General features: G+C 41.9%; 1 protein-coding gene across 1 annotated transcript in view; it reads right to left on the minus strand.

Annotated features, from left to right (window-relative positions):
- Positions 1 to 1269: 1269 nt before the first annotated feature.
- TRAPPC9 (trafficking protein particle complex 9) overlaps positions 1270 to 24822 on the minus strand; it is a 444311-nt gene continuing 420758 nt past the window's right edge. Inside the window, exons 21-22 of the mRNA XM_027892205.1 lie at positions 11664 to 11887; positions 1270 to 4385 (exon numbers count right to left, since the gene is read on the minus strand). Of these exons, the coding sequence (XP_027748006.1) occupies positions 4206 to 4385; positions 11664 to 11887 (404 nt within the window). The 3' untranslated portion in view covers positions 1270 to 4205. The remainder of the gene's footprint in view (positions 4386 to 11663; positions 11888 to 24822) is intronic.

Here is a 24822-nt window from a genome sequence, read left to right on the forward strand (position 1 = left end):
TAAAGATGCTCTTTTTAACAACTGAAGCTGGGTTTGAAGCAATTTTTTCCCCAACATGAACAAAGTTTTTGGAGGGGTCTAACAGAGATGCAGAGGAAGGAAGGAAGGAGAAACAGAAAGGGACAACTCGATCCTTTCCTTTGGGACCAAACAAAGAAAAGCAGAAATGTGCAGCGAGTGGAAGGGTCGGTGTGAAGGATGAGGCAAGAAAGAGCAAGATGAGAAACTAAAAGCTAAAAGGATGCTGAACAACCCAAGGACCCTGACCCAACCCCAGAACGGTCTAACTTGCAGAAGTAAACATCTATCATTGAACACTGGACACAACAGTTTTCCAGATCTGTGTGTCTTCTTTATTAACAAGAGAACACTAGTGTTGACAAAGCTCTGTAAAGCCTGTACCTGTATGAAAGCCTTCAAATCATCCCACCTGTACCCAAATAGCTGAGTTGCAATCCCAGAGCTCTAGAAGGCCTGCTTCCATCCCAAGGAGCTGGCAGCCAGCACTAGAATGTTTTTAGAGCAAGTAGGATTGATGCACAATCCCATTTCAGTGACAAAGTGCCCGCACCCAGGAAGGGAGCCAGAGGATTCAAGGAAGGGACAGTGCAGCTGGCTCTCACTAAGGAAAATTTAAGAGCTTCTAGATTGGGAATCCAAACACAGGAGCCTCAGGACTTTGATAGGAGCTCCTCAAACAGGGCTGGACATCAGATGGTTTTTAAGTGCTTGCAGCCAGTCTTCCAACACCTGGTCTTCCAGTCTCTGAGCTCTTTCTTAGAGGATGGAAAGGATGATAGAGTCATGGAATGGTTTGGGTTGGAAAGTACATTTACAGGTCATCTAGTTCCAAGCCCCTTGCAATGAGCAGGGACATCTTTAACAAAGTCAGGTTTCTCAGAGCCCCATCCAACCTGCCCTCAAATGTTCCCAGGGATGAGGCACCCACCACTGCTCTGGGCAGCCTATGCCAGTCCCTCAGCACCCTCGGTGTCAGTACTGGGATAATGAGGCATTTGTTGCCTTTTATGTGAGTGCAGCTCTGTCCCCTCAGCTGACAGTGACCAGACACTGACACAGGAGCCACGCCATGGAGCAGCTCTGGGTTCATCTGGGAAGAGAAAGTCTGAGTGAAGCTGAAATTTCAATTCCAGGATCAAACACATTTCTCTCAGAGACAGAATACAGCATCAAGAGACATGTTATTATTACCAATAAAAACACACAAGAACACCATCAGGAATTACAGACAGAAGAGACAGGCAGAGGTTTAAATACAATGAAATGAGTATTTATTCAGACAGTTGAAGTTGCACGACTTATGCTTCTCCAATGCACACATCGACTGAACCAACGTCTGCTCTCAGCAGTGGTGATTTAAATTAGGAATGATTTAATGCAACCACTGGGCTCCTATCAGATTTACATCTGTATAACAATGAGCAGTTTGGTTTACCATGTTCAAAATAATTGCTGGGTGTTTTGGAGGAATAAAATAAAGTTGTCAGTACCAGGACAGGAGAACAGATCAGAGCAATGTCATCCTTCTTCCAAGCAGTACAGTGACCAATCCTGACAGCAATCCCAGTGACTTTAAACACCTTCCCATCACCTTTCTCCAAATTACACTAACACTTAAATATTTTCCTTCTGGACAAGTCAAAAATGATCTCCAGAAGGAGAATTTCTTGTGTTTCATCTCTCTCACTGAGACAAGCAAAAGTGTGAGAAAATTGGGAAAGACATCATAAATGCCAAAAGTAACTAAGCATCAAAGCTGACAAGGGACAGAGTAGTCTACTATATAATGAACAGATAGACCTTTAAGGGTCAGCTCAAACATAAGAACTTATATTTATGTGCACATATGGCAGATTTATAATGTCATATTGGATACCTAGGAAACAATACAGCTTGCTTTTGTTATAATAAAAGCTGTCCCTATTCCAACAGCTTCAGGAGGCTGTGGATCAAGATCTTTTATAAGTAAAAAGACACAGGAATGCTGCATCCCAGCACAGGCCTCACAGAACAAGACCCTCTCTTCTCAGAGAATGCTGTCAAAAATAAATTAGGAAATGATCCCATAGCTGGGTAAGCTGAAGCATCCTGAATGCAACAGCATGTGCTTCACAATATTTTTGTTTGGAATGCAATGTGGCCCTTATAAAGCGTTAGCTGCGTTCCTAGAATCTGCAGATTACCTGCTGGGAATACTGAATAAAACCCAATTTGGATTTTGCTGCAACAGTGTTGTGCAACATAGTACAGACACGCATGTCAAAACCAAGCTTTTACGGAAAAGATCAACTGGTTTAGTTCCTGCTCTCCTTGGATCTTAATTTTTCTGCTTATATGCCTACCCAGTGACTGAGAATTCAGCCTCACTGCTCCACCAATGCAAAAATAAATGCCCAGCTCAGCTGTTGGACCCCCTCTTTCCATGGGTGTTCTGGCCCAGAGCCACTGTGCAAGACTAAGGAACAGTTTTGTCACTGGACACTGCTGACAGAGCAGTAAATCACTGCAAGTGAATCTTCAGCTGGCCTCGGATTCCCTTCAGGTCAAGGCTGAAAACTTCCACTGTGGCATTCAAAGCTGTGCACAGAGCCAGAGCTCGAGCACAAACACTGATAACATAGCCAGAATACACGTTTTTGGAGATAATACCCTGCATACACTGGAAATTCCACGCTGTAGCTATAGTTCCCTCAAGTTAGAAATATATTTAGGGTGAATACACTACAGTTGTCAGCAAACATACAATGAATTGAGTTTTGAGCACTGTCTTTCCAGTGGAAAACATCAGACACATCTAAATAAATATATGGTACAGAGAACCCGAAGAAGCTACTGGGTCAGGCATGAAGTGGGGGGCCCATGTTTGGATGAAGTCTAAAGAAACAAACAAACAAAAAATCTGCAAAGACATTGTGCATGTAAATTTAAATCATATAGAGTTAACTGGACCACCCCCGCTGCATCTTGGTGTATCCACCCCCAAAAGTGTTCTACCACCAAATTTAACTACAACTTGAAGAAAATATTGAGACAGGCTTTAAACATATGGTCCATGAAATAATATATTAATCATAGAGCTAAGACATCCCCCTGCTTTACATGGGGTAAAAACATATCTCACTATACAAAAACATTACTCTGAAAAACAGGCTAAATCTTCAGTACATCCATCAACTAGTTTTACAGTCAGGAATTCCATGGCCTTAACTGGCTAATAATTAAACTTTAAAAAAAAAAAAAGGAAAAAAAAAAAAAAAGAAAAACCAGCCACATAAAAAAGCAGTATCTTAGCTTGAAAAATCTGATCAGAAGAGTTTGCAAAAACTCATGCAAAGTTATATGAACAAACAACTGATTAATTCTGGTGGATCTTTAGGTGCCTGCAAATGTTTCAAGTGATTGTATAAAACATAACTCTGAGAGCCCAAATTCACAGGCAAGCCCTAGGCAACCCAAAAGTTGGCTTATTTCTTCTCTCAAGGACAAAACTCTTTCCTTTCCTCTTCTTCACTCTCTTTCCTTTCTAGTTCACAGATCTGCCAAACTAAAGGCAGTGACTTCACCAGGAGCAAGTGGCACCGGGCTCAGGGGAGGGAGAGAACTGGAGGCACATTTGCTATTCTTACTTTCAGTAACACACTACAAAGCACCACTACTGCCATTTATTACCAAAGACACCAAATACTCAGCAAACAAGTGAACAAGAACAAGCCAGTGAACAAAATCTAAGAGACAGCTACACCTCAAAGGTACATGCCATGGGTCCAGAACAAGCCAGGAGGAATTTCATACAGATACACAAACCTTACTGAAAAAATCTAAATCATTATTATTATTCACATTGGAATTGAGACCTTCAAACACATGGTTAAATTCAGTCCTCAAGACCCTTTCAAACCACTGACATCAATGGAGTATATTAAAGTATTATGCATATATTAGCAGTTTCAAAGGCTTTTTGGAAACAGAGGAAAACTCCAGCACAGTTATAATCTCTCTCTCCCTCTCCCTGAAATTAGCAAAGGCAGCTGCCCAAATGACTATCAGCCAATTCAGAAAGTGTTCAGCTGTTCCTCCAAAGTGGAGTCTGTGGCCTGGGGTTGGACAGAAACAAGCTGGGGTCAAGCAGAGGCTGTGCCAAGCATTGCTGTGCGCTGTGGTTAATCAAGTAGCACACAGTCCATTTACAGCTTCGTTGGGACCACGGGCTCTGTAGCACGGATGTGGACACTGGGAAGACAGAGCCAGGAGAGAGGCAGCTCCCTGCTGCAGTTGTCTTCATGGAATTTGATATTCAGGTAGAAATCTCCCGTGTAGAGAAAGAGAAGTGCTCCAAAGTACACAGAGTCTTTGGTCGGCTTTACCTGGAAAAGAGAACGTAAAGATCAGTATAAACAAACCAGCAACAAAGCAAATTAATTGCAGTTCAGTTGCTCCTTCAAATGATCTCCAAGTATTCTTGATTCACATCTTAATTTTGCTTTCGTACAAAAAACTGTTGCACTCAGGATTAAATCCTGTGTTTTTCACTCAGGCAGTAAAGATGTGGCACAGCTCAAGCCAGAATACAGGCTTTCAGGAGTCACTGATTCCAAAACAGAGTTGGTTTAAGGTAGAGATCACACCAAATCTTTCCTTTGACTGCATTTACCAACATGTCTATTACAGGTCTAAATCATGTCTCTGAATTAATTTTAAACACCATTTAACAACTTATCAATAACTAAGTTCATCCTCGCTTACTATCTTGACACAATCTGACTGCAAATTCTAATCTTTAATATTAGGAATTTAGGACTCTTTAATATTCACAATCATTAAAATAATGAAGTTTAGCAAGAAAAAAGAAGTAGGTATCCTGATTTAACTTGTCCAAATAAAATACAGAGTACACAATGTTTCTACATTTACATATATCCCTTCAACAGAAAAAAATTTAGAGTCTGTATCTTCCTAAAGAGTAATATATCTTAGTTCATCATTTCAGCAAGACACTTCAGTCATTTCTAACTTTAACACTCCCACGACTGTTTAGCATGTGATAATGTTTGAATTAATATCTGCTCCCAAAAGATGTTAAATCCAGTTTCAGGGTGCCTGGAATTGGATTAAACTTACTGCAGATGCAAAACACAAAATCAACAACAAAGCTATTCCACTGGATGGATTTTTTCAAAAAAAATTGTGAAAAGGCAACTTAACCCCAGCAGAAAAGACTCCTAAAAGGACACCTGATCTCCTGAGTACTGCTCTTCCCTCAGCCAAAATCATCTCTACCAGTTCCATTCTTCTCTCTGGACTCTGAAACCATCAACTTGAGATACACTCATGGAGTCATCCCTCCTTTCACAGGTAGAGCCATGCCCACGTGTTTTCTTTTCACTTGAACAACCAGTGGCAATGGACCTTTCTTTGGTCATCCCCAAACACCTCAGGGTCCATCACATTACAGAGTCCAGCGTTGATTCCAAACTGACAGCAGGACATACCACTGGTCAGACAAGCAGACAGCCAAGCCCAACCACGACAGAAACTCTGGTGTTGGATGCAGTAGCACAGAGCTGTCCAAATGTGCTGCATTTGGTTGGGTTCAGGAGGGAGTGATGTCCCCTTTGCCAGAGGCATCCCTAGGAACTGAAGGGACATCACCACCTGCAAGAGTGAAGGGATTAGATCAAGGCTTCAAGGTTATCAGGACTGTTGCCCACCATAAAAAAACTTGGTCATCTGGTAAATTGGGACATCAACCATGGGGTATTAACTGGGAAAGTGTCTGTGGACTCCCTTTGCTGAAGGGTAACTTGCCATTGCATAGGAAGACCAGAGCAAGGATGATGAGTAGGCTGAGAAAGTTAGAGTTGTTCAGACTGGAGAAGAGAAGGTTGTGTGGAGACCTCACAGCAGCATTCCAGTATCTGAATGGGGCCTACAAGGAAGCTGGAGACTCTTCAGCAGGAACTGTACTGATAGGACAAGGAGTATGGGGATCAAATACTGAAAGAGGGGAAGTTTAGGTTAGATATGCAGAGAAAAATCTTTACTGTGAGGGTGATGAAGCACTGGCATAGGTTGCTCGGTGAAGTTGTGGATGCCCCATTTCTGGAAGTGTTCAATGCCAGGCTGGATGGGGCTTTGAGCAACCTGGTCTAGTGGAAAAAGGCCCTGCCCATGGCAGAGGATTGGAACTGGATGATCTTCAAGGACCCTTCCAACCCAAGACTTTCCATGATTCTATGATTCTAAATTGCTGCTCCTGAAAAAGGGCCTGGCTGTTCACAAGCAGCCACATCCTCAGAGCTGGAGAGTCCAGGCTCCCTTTGGTTTTGGTGCTGACCTAAGGCAAACTTGTATCAGCATCGTATCATCCACGTGAATGATCAGAGCAGCCACAGCTGTTCTCCTGACCCCTGTCCTTGGCATCTCCCCTCCTCGATGGGTACAAGTTCTTGCCCTCTGGCACTGTGTCTGGACACGCAGAACAACATCGAGCCGTCTCCCTTCTTGCTTCCTTCCCCTTCTCCCGGGGCTGCCTGCCTGTTTTCTGCCTGACTGGAACTGATGTGAACTTGCATCCAGAGCAGGACAGAGGCAGGCACTAAAGCCAGAAAAGGGGGGAGGCAAACAGCAAATAAAGCCTCCTCAGGGCCCACATCTCTTTCAAGCTCCCAGCCCACTTTTCCTAATCTACCTGCACCATGAAGGAATATCTGTAACAGCACTGATCAGAGCCCTTGACAAGCAGGAAGTGTGGCTTCAGGCACATCAACACCAACACCAGACATCAACGTTCACGGTTTGGGGTCTATCCACATCTGCTTGGCCACTTGTACCACCACTACTGTAATCAGCACTTGTGGTTTGGAGAAACAGGGAAGCAAAAGTAGCTTCAAACCTTTGCACTGTTGAGATGCAGACGAGATGTTTCCTCCAAAATAGGAACCAACTTTGGAAAGTAAGGCTGCATCTCCAGTGGGGCTGCCTACAAACATTCCCAAAAGAGCAGAAGTACATCAGCAGCACTCAGGTTAGTAGAGGGTCACATCCAGCCCAAATGGTACACCAAGCACAGGACTAATTTTGAGGTTAAACCACCTACATTTAGGTGTCTCTCTGCACACCAGATATCCAAGATTCTACTACAGAAAGAAGATATCTAATCAATGCTGACAGTGGAGCAAACACAGAATGGGTTGCCTAGGAAGCCCAGATAGTCAGGATACAGCTGCCTAAACACAGGTACCTCATGACATTTGGGATGGCCTAAGGGACTGAAACGTCTGGGAAGATTTACAGGATGTCTCACAGGATTCCTGGCAGCATGTGGAGGCCAGCAGGATACTCACCCCAGATGACAGAACCTAGATAACAGTAGGCATCTACTTTTAGGCAACAGAATCTCACCCCTGGTGTTTACAAGCCAGGTTCTACCTGCTGCAGACCACATCTCCATTAACTAATGGGAGCTTAGTGGACCAGCCTCCATGGCAACACCTACTCACTCAGGTGTCCCTGCCTGGAACTGAACCCACCCAAATGTCTGTAAAGTGGGTGTCCATATCTGAGCCAGCTTTTCAGCACAAGGATTCACCTCACCAAATGCAGAATGAGGGAAAATATTTCCTAAACTATATGGATCCCCAGTGCCTGTGAAGGGAGCTCAGGGTGCCTCATTCAGATGTGTTCACAAGTCAGATGTTCGCTGCCATAGCTGACAGGACACACCAGCCCTCTGACTGCAGTGCAAGATCCAGCTAACCTATGAGAAACATGAAGATCACATGCTTGTGTCTGACCCAGCCCAAATTTGTACTGTCATTCGATCTAGCAGCACACAGCCCTCTCAGTGTCACCAACTAGATTTGTCGTTACTTATTGTACTAACCTGGGATGCTGTTGAACACATGTTCCCTGAGCTGAGTCAGAGCTGAAACAGACTTCACTAAAATCCCACCAAATTGTGGAAACCAAAGATGGGAAGCTTCTACCCCGGGGGAAAAAAAAAAAAAAAAAAAAAAAAAGACCAAAGAATCAAGAAAAAAATGCCCACGTTACTCCTTTGTTCCACCAAGATAGAAGAAAAATTTTCTAGATCTATCCTAATCCTTCCCTGATTTAGGCTACCATGTGGGACTGAGATTGCTTAGAACTAATTACTACTTATTTATACTGCTGTAATACTTAGGGAGCTCAGTTGGAGATTAGGGCTAGTGCCAGCTCCTGTTCGCTGCCCCAAAGAGTTTACAGTGCGAGTAAAACAGTGCCAAGAAAACTAATTTGTTCCAGATGGGCCACAGAGGACCTGCCAGAAGTGAGCAAATGTTCATCATGGCTTCTGAGCTGATTCAAAATGACCATCTACTAATGAATTTCTCCTCTTCTCCCACTACCAACCACTTGATCTCGTGCGTGATAACATGCGTAGGAAAAAAAAACCTGCTTGAGAATAGTGACGGCACCAGCAGGAACAACAGGGGAGGATAAACTGCTGGGAGCTAAAGGAATCTCCATAGCAGATAATATTTTTGGTTTTAATTTGGAAAGAAACAACTCTGTCTGATTAACTAATTAGTAAAAAAAATTTGATAAGAACTAAAAATTTTAATAATATGGCTTAAGATAAACTTCATGTTGCGAAGTGAGATAAAAAATTAAATCAATGCACTGTATTTTAATGAGTGGATGCCACCATGTCATCTTGTGATTCAACCCCCTCCCCCACTGAACAAAAATGTCAACTATCTAAATAATAATGGAGAAAGTCCCTTTTTCTGTTAAACAGAGACATAGGAAAGCAAGGTGAACCAAATTAGAAGTTGTGCTTAAAAATACAGATTCTACTTAATTTGAAATGCATGGAAATAGTTCAATATCCTTTAAAATTTTCAATAAAAGACTTCACTTTTTGAAGTAGCATGCCCCAGCAGAGTCCTTGTGACACAGACCCGGGCTGCTGCATTGAACTGAAGGAAAAGCACAAAAAGGTGAATGAGCGTCATTACATTACCTCCAAGATAAATCGTCTCACCTGGACTTCAAGCCACAAGAAAGAGAAATACGAAATCGTGTGATTTTTGCCCTTTCAACGATTTATATTCATACTGCAAAGCAGCATGTGCATTCTGAAAATTCCTGTATGTATGCCCTGTCTTCCAGATAGCAGCTGAAACTGCTTTGAAACTTTTTAGATCGGAATCAAAAATAACTGTGAATTTTTGAGCATGAGACTCAATATGAAACTAACATTTAGGAAAGCAGGACGGTTTGGGGTTTTGTTTGCTTTTTCCCCAGAGAAATCACATTCAGTTGAATACCAATAATGCAGTTTCTGCATCAGCATGACAAAAGAACAAATTTTTCAGGGTGTGGGAAGTACCTTTTCTTGCTGTAATACTTGATGCTCCCACTCATTCTTGACCACACACCCATGATAAACCAACCCATACTCTAGTTCTCCATCCTTTCTCCCACCCAGCTCAGCCCTGCAATAAATCATGTCAGCACCTCTGTGCCAGTGTCAGTGGGAAGTCAGCCCAATTAGCTCAAAGTGCTGATGAACGTCGGTTTTGCTAAACTGGACAACTTTGCACAAAAAACAAGTGCTCGCATCATCTCTCCCGGTGGGTCTGCTGGGAAAGAGGGCAGCAGCTTTCATAAGCAGTTGGGAAAGGGCAGTGTCTCAAGACACCCCCATTAAACAAGGAAGATAATCGAGTGCCAATGACCTGAGGTTAAAAAAATAATGGGGCCATTTTTAATGGCTTCAACAGAGCAGCGCAGAGTTGAAGACCTGCAGGGAATCTGGTCCAGTGCCTCAACTTTCATTTATAAAAAAGAGAAACTCTGAATCTCCTTCATCTCACCCAACCATGAGCTTCTTTGGTCTTTTGACCAGGGTCTGTCTGACTTTCGACCAAACTCAGAGCATCAACACAATTCTGTGTGTGGTTGTTCTTCCCCGAAGCATCAAATGCACAAACCAGGACTTCTTGTCCCCATAACAGGTGGACCTTTCTGAAATCTATTTTCCATTACTAAATTAGTTTTTATGAGGGAAGAAAGGGCCTCTGACAGCATTAGATACATTGAAGAATTTTCTTCCATGATGAGGGCTCTATGCCTCGACGAAACACGACCAAGCATTTTCTCTGGGAGTCTGTGTAGTATCAACACCACACACTGTGAAAGACAACACTTCTTGTCTGAGAGTCCACATTTTCTTCATTTCACCTTTTTGGATGGAAAGGAGGACAAACAGCAGAAAACAATTCTATTTTTAACTTCTTGGGGACTGTGTTTACAGGAGAAATGTCACAATCCTGAACAATGGGGCAAAAGCGGAGACCGTAGCGTATGAGAAGGCTGCCTGGGCAGGCACAAGAGATGTAACCTCCTGACTTTTTGCCTCGCAGGAGACTCAATCAGAAGGTAAGGATACATCACACTGACATCTCCCTATTCCCTCATTAGCCTGGAGGGTCAGGCCCTTTGGCAGCCAGGCATCCAAACACAACCAGCCTGATTAAAAACTCCACATTGTCAGGAAGAGAGTCAAAGAAAGCCATCTCTGGATGATTTCTGTTGACATACTTAAATTATTCAGCTATAAGAATACAGTTAGCCCCCATTAAAATTCAAGCTGATGGTGTATTTCATGCTCATTAGCTTTTAGAAATATTTTCTTCTGTGATGGGTAATTGAAAAATGTGCATGGTGACTATCCCTGTGGTTAACCTTTAATTTCTTTCTTACTAAGGTTCACTTGTATATTCAGTTTTGACAGGTACATTTTATTACTGATCCAAAAAGCTGACCTAAGCAAAGGTCCTAAGCACTATCCCAAATGCTCACCCCCTTCTTCATGTTTATTTCATAAGTTACCAAAAATGCTGCTTTTTCCACTCAACAGCATTGTCTGTAAGTTTTCATTCCTGGTATTTTGTTGTTGCATTTTTGGGGGAAAAGGATGTGGGAGAGAGTAGTTTTATCTGTATTTTCAGTGTCTTGCCTCAGAAGCAAAAAGTTCCCAGACTTGAACTTTCTAAAGAAATGGAAAGAAAAATCATAATCTAAATTGTTTTTAAAAGGAGCTTTTTTTGCCTCATTTTAAGTATTTCTTTATAGTTTTGTAACAGTATGCTAAGCACCAAGGAAATGAACCAGCTCATCAGACTGGTCATTAATGTTTAGCATTTTCTTTTTACAGTCTGTTGCGTTTCCTCAGGACCTGACTAAAACTGATTTGCTGAGCTCCTCAGCTCAGCCTGGGGAATATTTCTTATGGACTAAAGAGAAAAAGAAAAGTTATTTAAAATCTATTACTGCAGGCTGCACTGGATGACTCAAGGGACCGGCAAAATGGTATTGACCATTCAATTTAGCTTACCTGTTCACATTTACTCCGACCTGGAGTGACCAAAGGTTACTGCCTCTGATAATTTACTAGTGGTTTTCATGGTAGGAAATTACAGTCTTAAACCATTTCAGAGAGATGATTCTGTATCCCCCCAACCCAGCAATAGATGCCACAACCATGGTGCTTTCTAAAAAATTAATTTGACTCAAAATGCACAATCAAACAAGGAAGCCCCTGTCTGCAAATGCCAATCATCCAGAATCCTGATTTTCCTGATGAAACTACTTACTGAGTCGATGTAGAAGGTGTTGGAGCCCACAAAGGTGATGGCATCTTGCAGGTCGTAGTTGTGCACCCCGTTCTGGTAATCCTGGTAGGGCATCACAGTGAGGGCAAAGGGCCCCACGCTGTGCTTGCTCCAGTTGGTCAACTTCACCTGCAGTGGGACGGGGTCGCCCACCTGGCAGTTCACCACGACATCACAGTCACAGAGCTGGCCATCAACAAGGATATCTGCAAAGCAAGAAGGCAATTCCACATCAGGCCGGACATCTGCTTTAGAAACTTTGTTTAATTTAGAAACTGTGTTAATCTTGATGGGAAACTTAGAGAGGAAAAGTGACCTCGATGAAACCGAGAGTGTAGGTTCACTTAACTTTGAGAAAGGAAACACACCACCCTTGTCCTGTGCAGGGCAGTGCTACAGGGGACCTACTTGAATAAAACACTTCATGAAGGCCTGATATCTGTCCACAGCTGTTGAAAGAGCTATGAAAAAAAACCAAACCAGTTATGACCTCTACACAGGCACCAGAAGATATTTTTTTAACCTCCTCCTTTGAAGGCCAAAGCCACAGACAATTTCTCATGCTTCTCCAGAAAATCAACAGCATCAGGTGAAGGGAAATGCAAACAGAAACCATCAATACAAACAGCAGCTAGATAGATCCAGGGCTGGATGCCCATGTTCACATGTTAAAGCCAGAATAAATCCTCCTGTATGGAGGTGACCTTTTGGAGCAGGACAGTCACTGCCAGAATCTGCAATGTAATACATATATTAAAGTCCAGATTATAAGGAAAAAAAAAGGATTTCAAAATTATACAGCAGTACTACGAGCTTGTTCACTCTTTGCACTTTAATTCCTTCTGGGATTTCTATTTTTAACTCTCTACTTTTCTTTCCCTTTCTGGGATAGCAGAAAATATAAAGCCTCTAAATTGGTTACTGCTGGGACAATGACAACCAGAGTAATGTGTCCACTAACCTTGCCCATTTGCTTATACAGGACCAAAATGTTTCATTACCAACACACTAGGAAATTCTTAGTCCAATTCCCTGCTCTGAAAGGGTTCCCAGTTGTGCAGTATTACTGTGTTTTTCAGATGAGGGTTATCTCCAATGCACTATTAATACAGGAACATTTCTATTTCACTACAGGTTCATGTTCAGAGATAAGAGAAAGCCCTGGGACATGTAAGAAAGCATCCTCTGTGTGAATACCTATCCCCACAATCTCATATGCCCGTGAGGCATTTCCATCACTCCAGCTCCTCCTCAGTTCCTTGCCTTATGACATACATCATATTATTCCTTTGCCAACAGCATCGGATTTACATTAGTAATATCTTCTCTTCAAGGAAAGACACTATGCTTCAGGAGCTTTCAAAGGGGAAAAAAAAATTACAACAAAACGATTTTTTTAAAACTTATTTTTGTTTTGTTGCCTTAGACAAAAAAGTACAAAATGATGCATGTTCTTGTGATGCCCTTTAGCCTGGCAAACTGAACAAGCCTCAGCACAGCCACTGGGAGAGGGGAAAAAAAAAAAAAAAGCTAATGTGAAAGAAGAAACAAGTTCAGAAAAGAATATTTATTCCACAGGTCAGGTCAGCAAAGCTGAACTACCCAGAAGAAAATCCCTCCTTGACCAAAGCTGCCCAAACGCAGCAGCAAGTTCCAGATACAAGAGGTTTGGCAGAGCGAGCCCCAAAAAACCCTGCAGTGCTCAAACTGGAGCTATCCAAAACCCATGCCTGCATCCCAGTTGGAACAGCCCCCATTCCAAACCTTTCCTTTCCACAGGAGCTCAGTTTAGGACAATGAGAGCACTGGTGAGGCCACGTGTGGAGTGCCTGGGTCCAGTTCTGGGCTCATTAGTACGAGACATGGACATACTGGAGAGACTGCAGTGGAGGCTCATGAAGAGCATTAAGGGGCAGGAGCATCTCTCCTATGAGGACCAGGTTGGGAATGTTCAGCCTGGAGAAGAGAAGACTCCAGGGGATCCCAACAATGTCTATGAACAAACAGCAAAGAGGACACAGCCAGGCTCTTTTCAGCGGTGCCCAGTGACAGCACCAGAAGCAATGGGCACAAACTGAAAGCCAGGAGCTTCCCTCTGAACATCAGGAAACACTTTTTTTACACTGAAGGTGACCAAGTGCTGGCACAGGTTGCCCAAGGAAGTTGTGGAGTCCCCATCCTTGGAGATACTCAAAAACCATCTGGACAGGGTCCATGGCAAGTGGCTTTAGGTGGCCCAGCCTGGACAGGGGTTAGGACCAGATGGTCTCCAGAGATCCCTGCCAATCTCAACCGTTCTCTGATTGTCTGAAAGGAAGTTACAATCACCACTGCATTTTAGGAAAGGGCTAGAAAACCTTTTTGGCGTTGGATTTCTTTTGCAACAGCACACTCTAATGCTGTGGGCCCTCCTCCCAACACAATCAAATTGCTCCTTGCAGTATTGCCCTAAGATCGTGGAGGTGAGGTAGTGGTTTTAATGGTATCCCATTATCTGGGATTAACTGACTTGAATTTTTCAAAACACAGGAATGTGTGCCTGTGGATAACCTTAAAGCTTCCCAGTCTCCTGACAGAGAACTGAAGTCCAGTTGCTTCCTCCAAAAAAAATGTGTTTATATCAATTCATTACTTTATATCAGTTCATGTTTCCAAGCTTCTCCCTGCAAGGTGAGTTCTTTCCTTAACTGAAAAAGAAAAAAAAACAAAACCACTTTTTTTTTCTGGTTCCTCCAGCCAGTGTGTAGCTGCAAAAAGGGTTAGCTCCCCAGACCAGCCTGAACCTTCAGAAATACTCTATGGAGTATACTCCACTCATACTTAGTGGATGAATCCTGATTTTCAAGATTACTTGCCTTTTAGCCTTAAAATTCAATGCACTGCTGTAGGAATTGTAAATGAACCCTTTGCCCTCTGTCTCTACCTTTGTATCTAATAATAACTCAGAGCACTGCTTCCTAATATCTTCAAGAGAAAATAGAAAATCCAAACAAAAGGGAAGCAATTAAGTCTGGCTCAACCAGATTAATTTTCTTTCGTATTCCTAAAAAAAAAAAAATTCAATTCATTTAAGATTGATTCAAGACCGTGTGTGTGCACACGTGCTTGTGTATATATTGAGAGATAATTTCCTTCCCTTCCAGAACACACTTCCCTCCTGCAGAACCGAAGCCAAGGATCTCAATGAGATGTCAGATGAGAAAGCACACATGGCTGGCGTGCAAAATACTATGGAAAGGAGTGTTTAAAAACAGTCCCCTTTCATCAGGGAGAACAGCTTGGTTTGACAGGCAGTTTTACTCCCTTCCTGACACAGAAAACATCTCATGGACCATACGGATTTGCTTTAATATTTTCATCCATGAACAGAGGAAAAGCCATGTGTACAGGGTCCCGTTTCTGCAGATTCAGCTCACTCACACAGATGGCATATAAAAGCTGAGACTGCTCACACCACTGCTGTGAGAGTGAATCATTATTGGCTTTGGAATACAGGAGCTCTGAATCAGAAGATACAGTCACTAGCACAGAAGACAGTCGTGGCTGTATCTCCATCCTCCAAAGACTCAGATAGGAGAGAAACAGAGAATCAGAAGGACCAAGTTTAATTCAAACAAATGACATTTTAAAAGTGGGAGCATAAAATCTGGCTGCCAGAGGGGGGGAAAAAAACCCCACAAAGACTTAGAAATCTCTCAATCTCCTTCTAATTAAAAGTAAATAATTTTAAAAGTAATTTAATAAGCCAACAGAATGCTGCCCCTCCTCCCATGTCCATTTACCTACAATGTCCACTATGTTGGCATCCATGCGATGCTTGATAGTCATGAGAAAAGGACAGACACAGTCTCTGCCATGCACCTATGAACTGGCACAGGACCACTCTATTTTATCTCTAGGACATTCTCTAAGTGATTATTGTGTGAAGGGAGAAAATGTTGTACAGCACATTTTGGAAGGCAGAGTATCAACTGATACAAACCACTGAGAGGGGTAATTGGAAAGCCTTGCTTTTTCTTTGAAAGCCTTAGCCAAGCCTTTTAGGATCTCCATGAATTAATCTTTAAGATGGAAAAACTAATTTCTGGCCCAGGTGATGGGTGATGCTTATTGACACCAGAGGAAGTCTGGGAGACCATTCTATGAAAATAATACATCAGAGTTCTTATAATGTCTTTCTTTCAGGATCTCAGAACTCTCAAGAAAAGAGAACAAATGTTACTAACAGGAAGATAATGACTACTCCACATGAAAAACATCACCTACCATCACCTGCCACGTGCACTTCTGTCTACATCACCCAAAGGAGCCACTTGGAAATTCATGCCAAACACTAATAACATGTTGTGTTATTTACTCTGCTCATATTAACACACAGTAAGTTGTTCTTGCTGCTTTGTCAAGTTTCCATGAGAGAACTCACAACTCGTTGCCCACCTGTACATCCAGAGTCCTGAGTCACAGCTAATTGCATTTCCACACCCAAATCCCTGTTTGCCACTATCAAAGTTTAATTTTAGAAAGCTGCTCACAAATACATCTAACCTCAGTGGAAATGCATATTCCAGCAATGTTTACTCTCCTCACTCACCTTTGGGCTGATTTTAAAAAGCAGGCAACAGGTGAAGGCAGGGTGGGTCTGCTCATCGTTACAGTGGGGGATGCAGACATTTCCACTTAGTGTTTGCTTTTAAACTGGATGCTGAATCCCCAGCTAATGTAGTTGCACTGGCCTCTGCCATTCATTTCAACTGGACCAAGACTTCCAGCAAACACCTCACAGAGAAATGGCTTTGCCCAAACAAGTAGGCCAACAAAGCTCAAGGCATGAAATGCCCGAGTAAATACTTAGCACGTACAAGATAAAGGAGACCTTTAAGCCCTGTTGGGGTACTTGATCAATTAACCATTGTTATGCTGTTAGAATTGTTCCAAAATACTAGTTTCACTCATCTCTGCCTGTGAACCAGGAGAGCTGTGGTCTGGGGAGGGGAAAGAAGCAGCAAAAATCAGTGACATCTCTTGATAATGTCCATCAGGTACTTTGATGGAGGAAAGCCAAAGACTGAGAGCCCAAGCCAGAGCTGCTGAAATGAAGGTCTCACGGAATGATTCAGTTTTTCTGTGTTCAAAAAATCTAAAGTGCTGATTAAAATTTTTGCCCAGGTCAGCTTTACTTCTAATTGCCCTAAAAGAGGAAGAAAAGGGCCAGCCCTGCTGTCTGGAACAACTTCTTCAGTTTTCTTTTTTATCCCCTGCCATTTTCTGCAAGAATGTTTGTTCAGGGTTTTGCAAGGAACTTAACAATGCAAAGAGAACTCCTCTGGAAATCATTTATTCAGAAATAGGTTGAATAATTCTGTCCATTTCTGATCTTACATTTTATACAAGTGGAAGAAAGATCAGAAAGGAGGAAAAAAACTGTACTACCGGCAAACTCTCTGTACAGAGCAAGCTGATCCTTTCTCCAAACCAGCATGTTCCCTGCCCTCCTCTCATGCTACATGTCAGTTCACCAACAGTTTTAGTGGTCTGTTTTGGGGGTTCAGTCTCATTATGGCAGCTTAGAGGAGAAGGTGATGTGGTGTTCTGCTGAGGTGACAGGATCCTTGAATTTGCCTGTGTGTCTTCTCCAATATATGAAACTAAACACTGTTTCTGTTTCCCCTCTTCGCACTTGTTCTCCCTAATGTAGTCCAGCCTCCTTTCATTTTCCAAACTGTTCATGCAAATTATTTGCACACAGAGATGTAGCACTGGTTATGTTCATTTGTCCATGACGAGGTCCTGCAGTATTTTCAGAGCTGAATACATCCATACAAAAGATATTTCTATGAATATAAAAAGTGTTCCCTGTCATTCTCATCATAAACCACTGAATGGTTATTTAATAACACAAGACCCTCATAGCTACTAGCATAAAACCTTCTGTATGTGATTTGGACCTGCTCCTCACACCAAACCTGAGCATAACATTCTCATGCTCATTTATTCTTATACTGACACAATACTGAGCCAAATTGACCCCCTGCTTAATTTCCCTGCAGTCAATAGGAACAGAGCACAGAGGTGTACAGATGTTTGTGTTGTAACAGCTTTAAATTACACGGATGTCTCACCTTGTCAACCACGGCTAGTCCTGTCCTAAAATTGCCAAAATACTCAGAGCCTGCTGATCCCAAACCCCTACGGACCTGAAGAGTTCAGCTCCTATTCCGGTCAAGGCTCTTGGACAGTGATGAATAAAAAATACAGGAAAAGATATGAACAAACTATTGCAGCTTCCTGCAAGTACCAACAACCCAGAGACCTTCAGCCAACACAGGGGCATGAACCTGAAAACAGGAAAGTTGGCAGAGGATGGGATGACTGAACATGAACACAGGCTGGTGAAAAGAGGCAATTGCTTTCACAAGACCTCTGAGCTGCCCAGTTCCTGGCAGACTTCCCATTCCCAAACATTTTAGAATTGAATTAAGGACACTTTATTCGCTCCAAAAGCAATTAAAAAGAAAAACACATTTAAAATATAGTTCTAGCAACAATAAGCAATTAGTCTTTGATAATTGTCTGTGTCTTCCTATTTAATCACTCTCTTGCAGCGGCCAGTATGCTGATGACAGATCCCAACTGGTCCCATTATCCTTCCTGCCAAATTGCTTCCAGTTTGTGTCTGTCCTTAACTCTGTGATGACAATGGACTGAGGATGCTGCAGCATCCCGTAGGACTTGCTTGCAAAAGGATTCTTCAACCTTGACATTTGCCCTGAGTAAGCTTTCTTCCTCCAGATCAATGCAATGTTTATGTCCAATTTTAATCTCCAAGACACCTGACCAGCATTCAGTTCTAGTGCTCCTTGATCTCGGCCCTAAACACCGAGATGTGGTACAACCTTCTTCAATCAACTTGAAACACCAGGGTCACGCTGGCTGAGGAGGGAAGCATGAACATGACTAGTGCTCTGGGGTTTGGATTCCTCCAACTTCCACTTGGGATCTTAAAACCTGAATGCACATGAACCACAGATTTATTTAAGAAATGACTCAGTTCAGTGTAACCTCCCTGGCTTTGGTGGGAGTTATTTTACTTTGCACATGCCTTTTACGACAGACATTTCTCCTTCCCTGCGAAATTGTTGGCACATGAATGGCACCTGCTTGTCTCACTTCTCCCTTGGCAGCCAAGATAACCTGTGATTTGGTGATTTGCCCAATTTGCTATCAACTGAAAATCACTTTAGAGTTTATATTGCTTGTGTCTAGTCCTAATCTAAATGCTCAAAATGCAGATCTCTAAAATTTTAAGATGCCCAAAGTTCTGTTTTTCAGTAAACTCCTGAAAATTTCTAAACTCCTTTTGAAGTTTATATTTTAAAATATTCCATGACACGGCACCAGCTTGCTGAAACAGTCTCATTTCTGAATGTGGGCCAAACTTTTTTTATCTGTTCATCACAAGCAGGTTTGACAAAGGCTTCTTTTTATTATCTGCTACACAGCCAGGAGGTCAGGCTGGCATACGGTGCATGCCTGTGTTTGAAATTGCACAATCCTGGGATTTGCATGTTATTTTAGGTTACTGAAAACTTTATTTCTATAGTTTGTCTCTGTCAGGACTACTTTCAGAGCATTCTTACCATGCCCTGTGGGGAAAAGAAAAATGGGGGAAAAAAGCCCTTTATTTCATTTAAACAAAACCAAAACATATTAGGATACATCATATAACACTGTTTTTTGTACACTGGCAGCTTTGTGCAAAACCACTGCAAGAATGAACAGAATTATAGAATATCCTGAGTTGGAAGAAACCCACAAGGATCACTGAGCCCAACTTCTGGCTCTGCACAAGACAAACCCAAAAATCACCATAACATGACTTAACCTACAGTTTACTGAAAGCAAATCACGTTGTTCCTCACTGGTTGCATAATGAGACTTGACATTTCCTCCTTTTTTTTCTGCCATTCTGCAGTGATGGATGTGAGACAAACCTCTCCTTCTGCAGAGGATATTTTGAAAAGCCTCATAACAACTATGTCAAGAGTTTCTGACTTGAGGTTGCAAAAGTTAATGGTAGAAAAGGAGACTATAGCACTTCTGTGCTAGTTTAGAAGTGTGTCTCATCCTCAAAGCAGGTTTAGTCTAGGCACTAGATAGGTTGCAGAGCTCCAGGGAGTGTTACCTGTTCTAGAAATCAGTGATAAGGGTGGTGATTGTGGCACACTCCCTATGGAGATGGCAGTGAGCTAGCAGCTGGTCACCAGAGAAGCAGTACCTATTTAACAGCAAAGACACAAAACTGGGCTCCTGTAACCCAATTTTGTGCATGCAGAGTCAAATGTGTGGCTTCATCCATACAATTTACTTACCAAAACTCTCACAGAATATGGCAACATGGGAGCAGAATTTGTTTTTCTGGATTTTCTACCATTTCAAGTGGAAATAGTATTTTCTGCATTATCTATTCCACAGGCACACAGTGATGCTCTGGACTCTTACACAGATATAGGATCATACCTAACAGGTAAACTAACTGTTTTTTTTTTTTTTTTTTTTTTAAATTGCTAGTTAAACTAACACTCTGTGTAGTATAATTGTCTTATTTGAGGGCTGAAGGAACTCAAATGCAAATGAGAAGAGAGATGAGACAGCCAGCAACTATCTCCATGCCCAGATGTACAGAGACACCAGTGCAGGATGCTTTAAGAGAGCAAAAAAACTCTTATACTGATTATTTAAATAAAAATTATGTGTCTTTGCCTCATTTTCCATGCTTGTCTTAAAAAAGAACCATGTAACATTGCATAAGATGTCGAGGCTGTAAGAATTTTTGTGTCCTTGTAGATCAGTCAAAGCCTGAGCACAAGATAATATATCACCCTCTATTAACAGGCAAGTAGATGATTTACCACATTTCAGTGGCTGTGTAAATATGAGCAGTAGGACACTGAGCCTCACAGGCCTCCTTTAGTCCAGCCAGGACTGCAAGGCAATGAGTTGAGCTAAATGAGAGACATTAAACAAGCCCAGGTACAAACGCTGCCATCACGGGCGGCACTTTCTGTCCAGGGAAGGTGTGACGTGTGTGGTTACCAGACTACACGTGCCCAATGTCCACACACCAGAGCTGCTGACAAGCAGAGGTGAAGTCTCTTTGAATTTCAGACACAGCATGTTTCAGTCTAACAACTCTAAGTTGTGTTACTTACCAACGGATTGAGTTAAATTTTTTCCCGTTTTTCCTACATATGATGGGCCCACTTTTGCATTAAGATATGAGACAACAATCCAGGTAGATGCAAGCTGGAAACTAACAAGCCCTACTGTGATGCTGTGACTTTTTTATTCTGATTGCATCCTGCTTCTATATCATGACCTATCTCAAAATCCAATTTGAATCCACAAAAGAACTACAGTAATAGATATATGCAGATGGAAGTTTTCAGTCATCCTCTGTGACATAAATCCATACTTTTCCTTGTTAGATTGGATATGAACACTCAAATAACAATCAGAAAACAAGAAATCTCTAAGCCTAGTGTCATCAAACCAAACAAATTTTGGCCTTTCTCTGAGATATTTCTGTTAATAATTTACTACTTCTAAAACTGAACATGCTCAAAACCTAGCTCCTGAATTTTTCATGAAGTCCTTTCCTCTCCATACCTGTCTTAATTTCAGAAATAAAATCAGACTCTTTCCTGCCAATCTCAGCTTTCACTTTGACTTGATCTCCTCTCATGACTCACACCTTCAGTCTCTGAGTAAACCTGATGCCACAAACTTCTCCAAATCTGACCTTTTCACTGTGCCTACATCACCAAACCCTTGTCTGAGACCTAACTGGACCACAAGCCTTAACAATTAAAATCTCCTCATCTCTGGTTTTGACACTAATTCCCTTCTTATTCTCCTGAAGACCTTGTATCAAAGATCACCCTGTAGGTCTGTGACCTGGCTGTGTCCACAGGGCACCTTGCACAGACCTCATTCCCAGCCTGTCTGCCTTCCAGCTACAGCAGTAGAGCTCAGAGCGGGCTAAATTCCCACACACTGACCCACTTTTTCCCATGCAAGCTGAAACCTCCTGCTGAGGTCACACAGTAATACCCAGAGAAACCTACTGGTTGTGCTCACTGATATCTGGGGTCTACAACTTGTGTGTAAAACTACTCCTCTCTTATTACTCTGTTGTATTTTACCTATTCCTCCTCCCTGATAACCTTTTTTTTTTTTTTTTCCAGATGGCATATGTATTTCTATAACATATAACATACATATAACTAGACTATTAGCTCTTAGGGACCACAATACTCATGTTCCTAAGAGCTTGGCAGAACAATTTATATGACACCTGGAACTATGCAGACCTAGTTTTCTGGGATGTGAAGACAGCACTGCCAGAGAATCAGAAACAATTAAAAAAAAATCTTCAATAAATTAAAAAATATCTTTATCTATATATCTCAAACCTCAAGGCTATCTTGGTGAGGCAAACTGAGCACTGTACCAGTTCTTGACATGGGGACACTGAGACATTTCAGGAAGGAGTTAATCTGATTTGAGAAGAGCAAATAGGAGTTTTCATTGAGCAGAAATAAATGCCTAAGTTACCAAAAAGAATTGAGAGGGAAAGGTGACTTCCAAAAGATAGAGAAAAACATCCTAATTGTAAGCTTTCAAAATCCCCATGCTGGCTCATTGAGGTACCAACTCCTTATGGGACTAAGTTTAAACTAAAGGTAAAACCTGAGGATTTATAGGACATGCAGGAAGGGGTAGAGAGGATAAAAGGAAACTCAACCATAAAGAAAAGTGAATTGAAATAAAAATAATGCTATTTAAAGGAGAAGTCTTTGAGAAAAGAGTTAAAGTAAGAGCATAGAAACTGTTTCTTTCCCATCACTGCATTTTGAAGGAATGGAGACCTCGGCTATCAGCACAGTGAAGTGCACAGAGGATGAAAACTTCGTGTTTAATAAAACTGTAAATATAACATTGCGGGAGAGAGAAGAAGAGAAACACTGAGTTCAGTTAGAGAGTAAAAAATTAAATCCTTTCCGTACCCAAGGCTGCGAGCCATGCCTTGGGCTTCATCTGTCAAGTGCTGCAAAGCATTCCTGCAAACCCCTATCCTTTTAATTGACAGTCCGGGTGGCAAAACCTTTCCTCGCTCCAACCCTGTGACTGTGCTCCAGCCTGCGGAGCTACCGGGAAAATGAGCAATGAGCAGGTGTCAAATTCTGTCCTTTTATCTTTGGCTTTTAAAAGACAGACACAATTATGTGCAAATCAGCGTAGTGCGGCCGCTGATTAAGTCTCTTTTCTAAGAATTATTTTCACAAGGCTCTGTGAGCAGCCCGGCCAGAGCTATCAGCTCATCTTCAGACACAGCATCGTGGCTGCTCCACCTTCTAGAGACCCACAGGCAGAGAAGCAGAGATGAGAAATTATTAACTCCTCACCCTCCACGGAAGGCAAAGCCGTCCTGGCAGATCCTCTGTCAGGGTCTCCCTGGCACAATCTTTCCGTGGTTTATGTATTTTGAGATTATGAGTGCATGTTTGATGCATATTAGTGGGATGCCTAAGAAATAAAGGGAGGTTGTAAAGTATTGGAAGTTGACAACGTTGAAAAAACTGAAGATAAAGGTCTTCAAAATTCAGTGTATGGAAAGACTTAGGGGCTTCTTGTACCTCTGAAGTCACATATCATTTTGTGAGTTTACATGTGAAGTGTGAAGAACTGCATCTTGTTTACTACTACAAAACAGGAACAAAAAATCCTCCCAAACCCTATCACTTCTGTACCTCTGGGACCAGATTTTTAACTTTATAAAAATCCATTACCTACGGGTCTGGAAAATGGTATTTCATGGAGTTTTAACTTAGCTGTCCAGGAAAATAGAGTTGGGCTTTTTTTTTAAATTAAAAAAGGAAAAAAGGAGGAAAAAAGAAAAATAGCTCTTGCTGGTTTGAATTGATCCAAGAAAGGAACTTATCCATTTCGCATGAAAAGGAAACTTTCACTGCAGTCTTCATGCAAAGACTGAGGGTGTATGTCAAGGGATCCTGGTTGCCCTCCCAGTCCCAGAAGCAGTTGTGCCAAAGCAACAGTTCTGGGAGGGCACAATGAAATGATTAAATAATTAAATAAATGTCTCCTGGTGCCATCTATATCATCACTGCTGTTTGGACAAGTAGAGCCTTCAAACTGCGCATATGGGACATGTCCCTTAGTGCTAACTTACCATCCTTACATTCAAAACAAGGTAGGTTTTATATGCGTCCTCATCACGTAAAGTGGAGAGGAGAGAGGATCATTTTGTCCTGATCCTTTCTAAACTAAAGAAATAAAAGTTTTCAGTGCCAGAGAATTTTTTTTCCCTGAAATATTCAGGTCTCTAGCAATAGTTTAGGCTACAAACACCTTTGAAGTAACTGAGTGAAGAGAAACTTATGATATGGTTAGAAAGTACATAAAGCAAACAGTGGCATATAATGGCAGCTGCTCCCAAAAGCATTTGTGATTTCAGCAAGTACACAGCACTGGGAGTTATCCACTCCATCATGTGGGTTGTCTTTTGCAGTGTTCATTTGTGAAAAAGTCTATCTTTTACACACTTGCAATCCAAGCAAAGGAACAAATTAAAAGAACTCAGCACACAAACCACGCTGGGCAATAGAGTGTGGCAGCCAAACGCTGCCAGTAATCTATATTCACATTGTATCACATGAGCTGACCCAGAATTAACTATGGCTGCCCTCTCCTGGAAAACTCTCTGGAACAAATGAAGTTTCTCTCATCCATTTCCATTAATGGCATTAGCATGCTTAATGGCAAGACCACATCAGAACAACTGGATAAACAGCTACAAGGAAGCTGTAAAAAGCAACAATAGAATTGAACTATTTTTCCATAAAGATCTTGAATGGATATTCTAGTCCCCTTTGTAAACCAGGGTACACAACTGAGCTCACTCGGAGAATGCAAACTGTGCTTCCTGGCTTGAAGTTTCAAAATAGATGTCAAATATTAGGATGGGAGTAAGAAGGAAATCACCTATTACTCTACCATTCAAACCACCTTTTCTCTGAAGACATTTCTTGGTTGAGCCTACTCAAGAAGAATCTCTTAAAAT

This window comes from Empidonax traillii, unplaced genomic scaffold (genome assembly GCF_003031625.1).
Source record: "Empidonax traillii isolate 1590-97213 ecotype Southwest subspecies unplaced genomic scaffold, ASM303162v1 scaffold342:size1861417, whole genome shotgun sequence".
Lineage (NCBI taxonomy): Eukaryota > Metazoa > Chordata > Aves > Passeriformes > Tyrannidae > Empidonax > Empidonax traillii.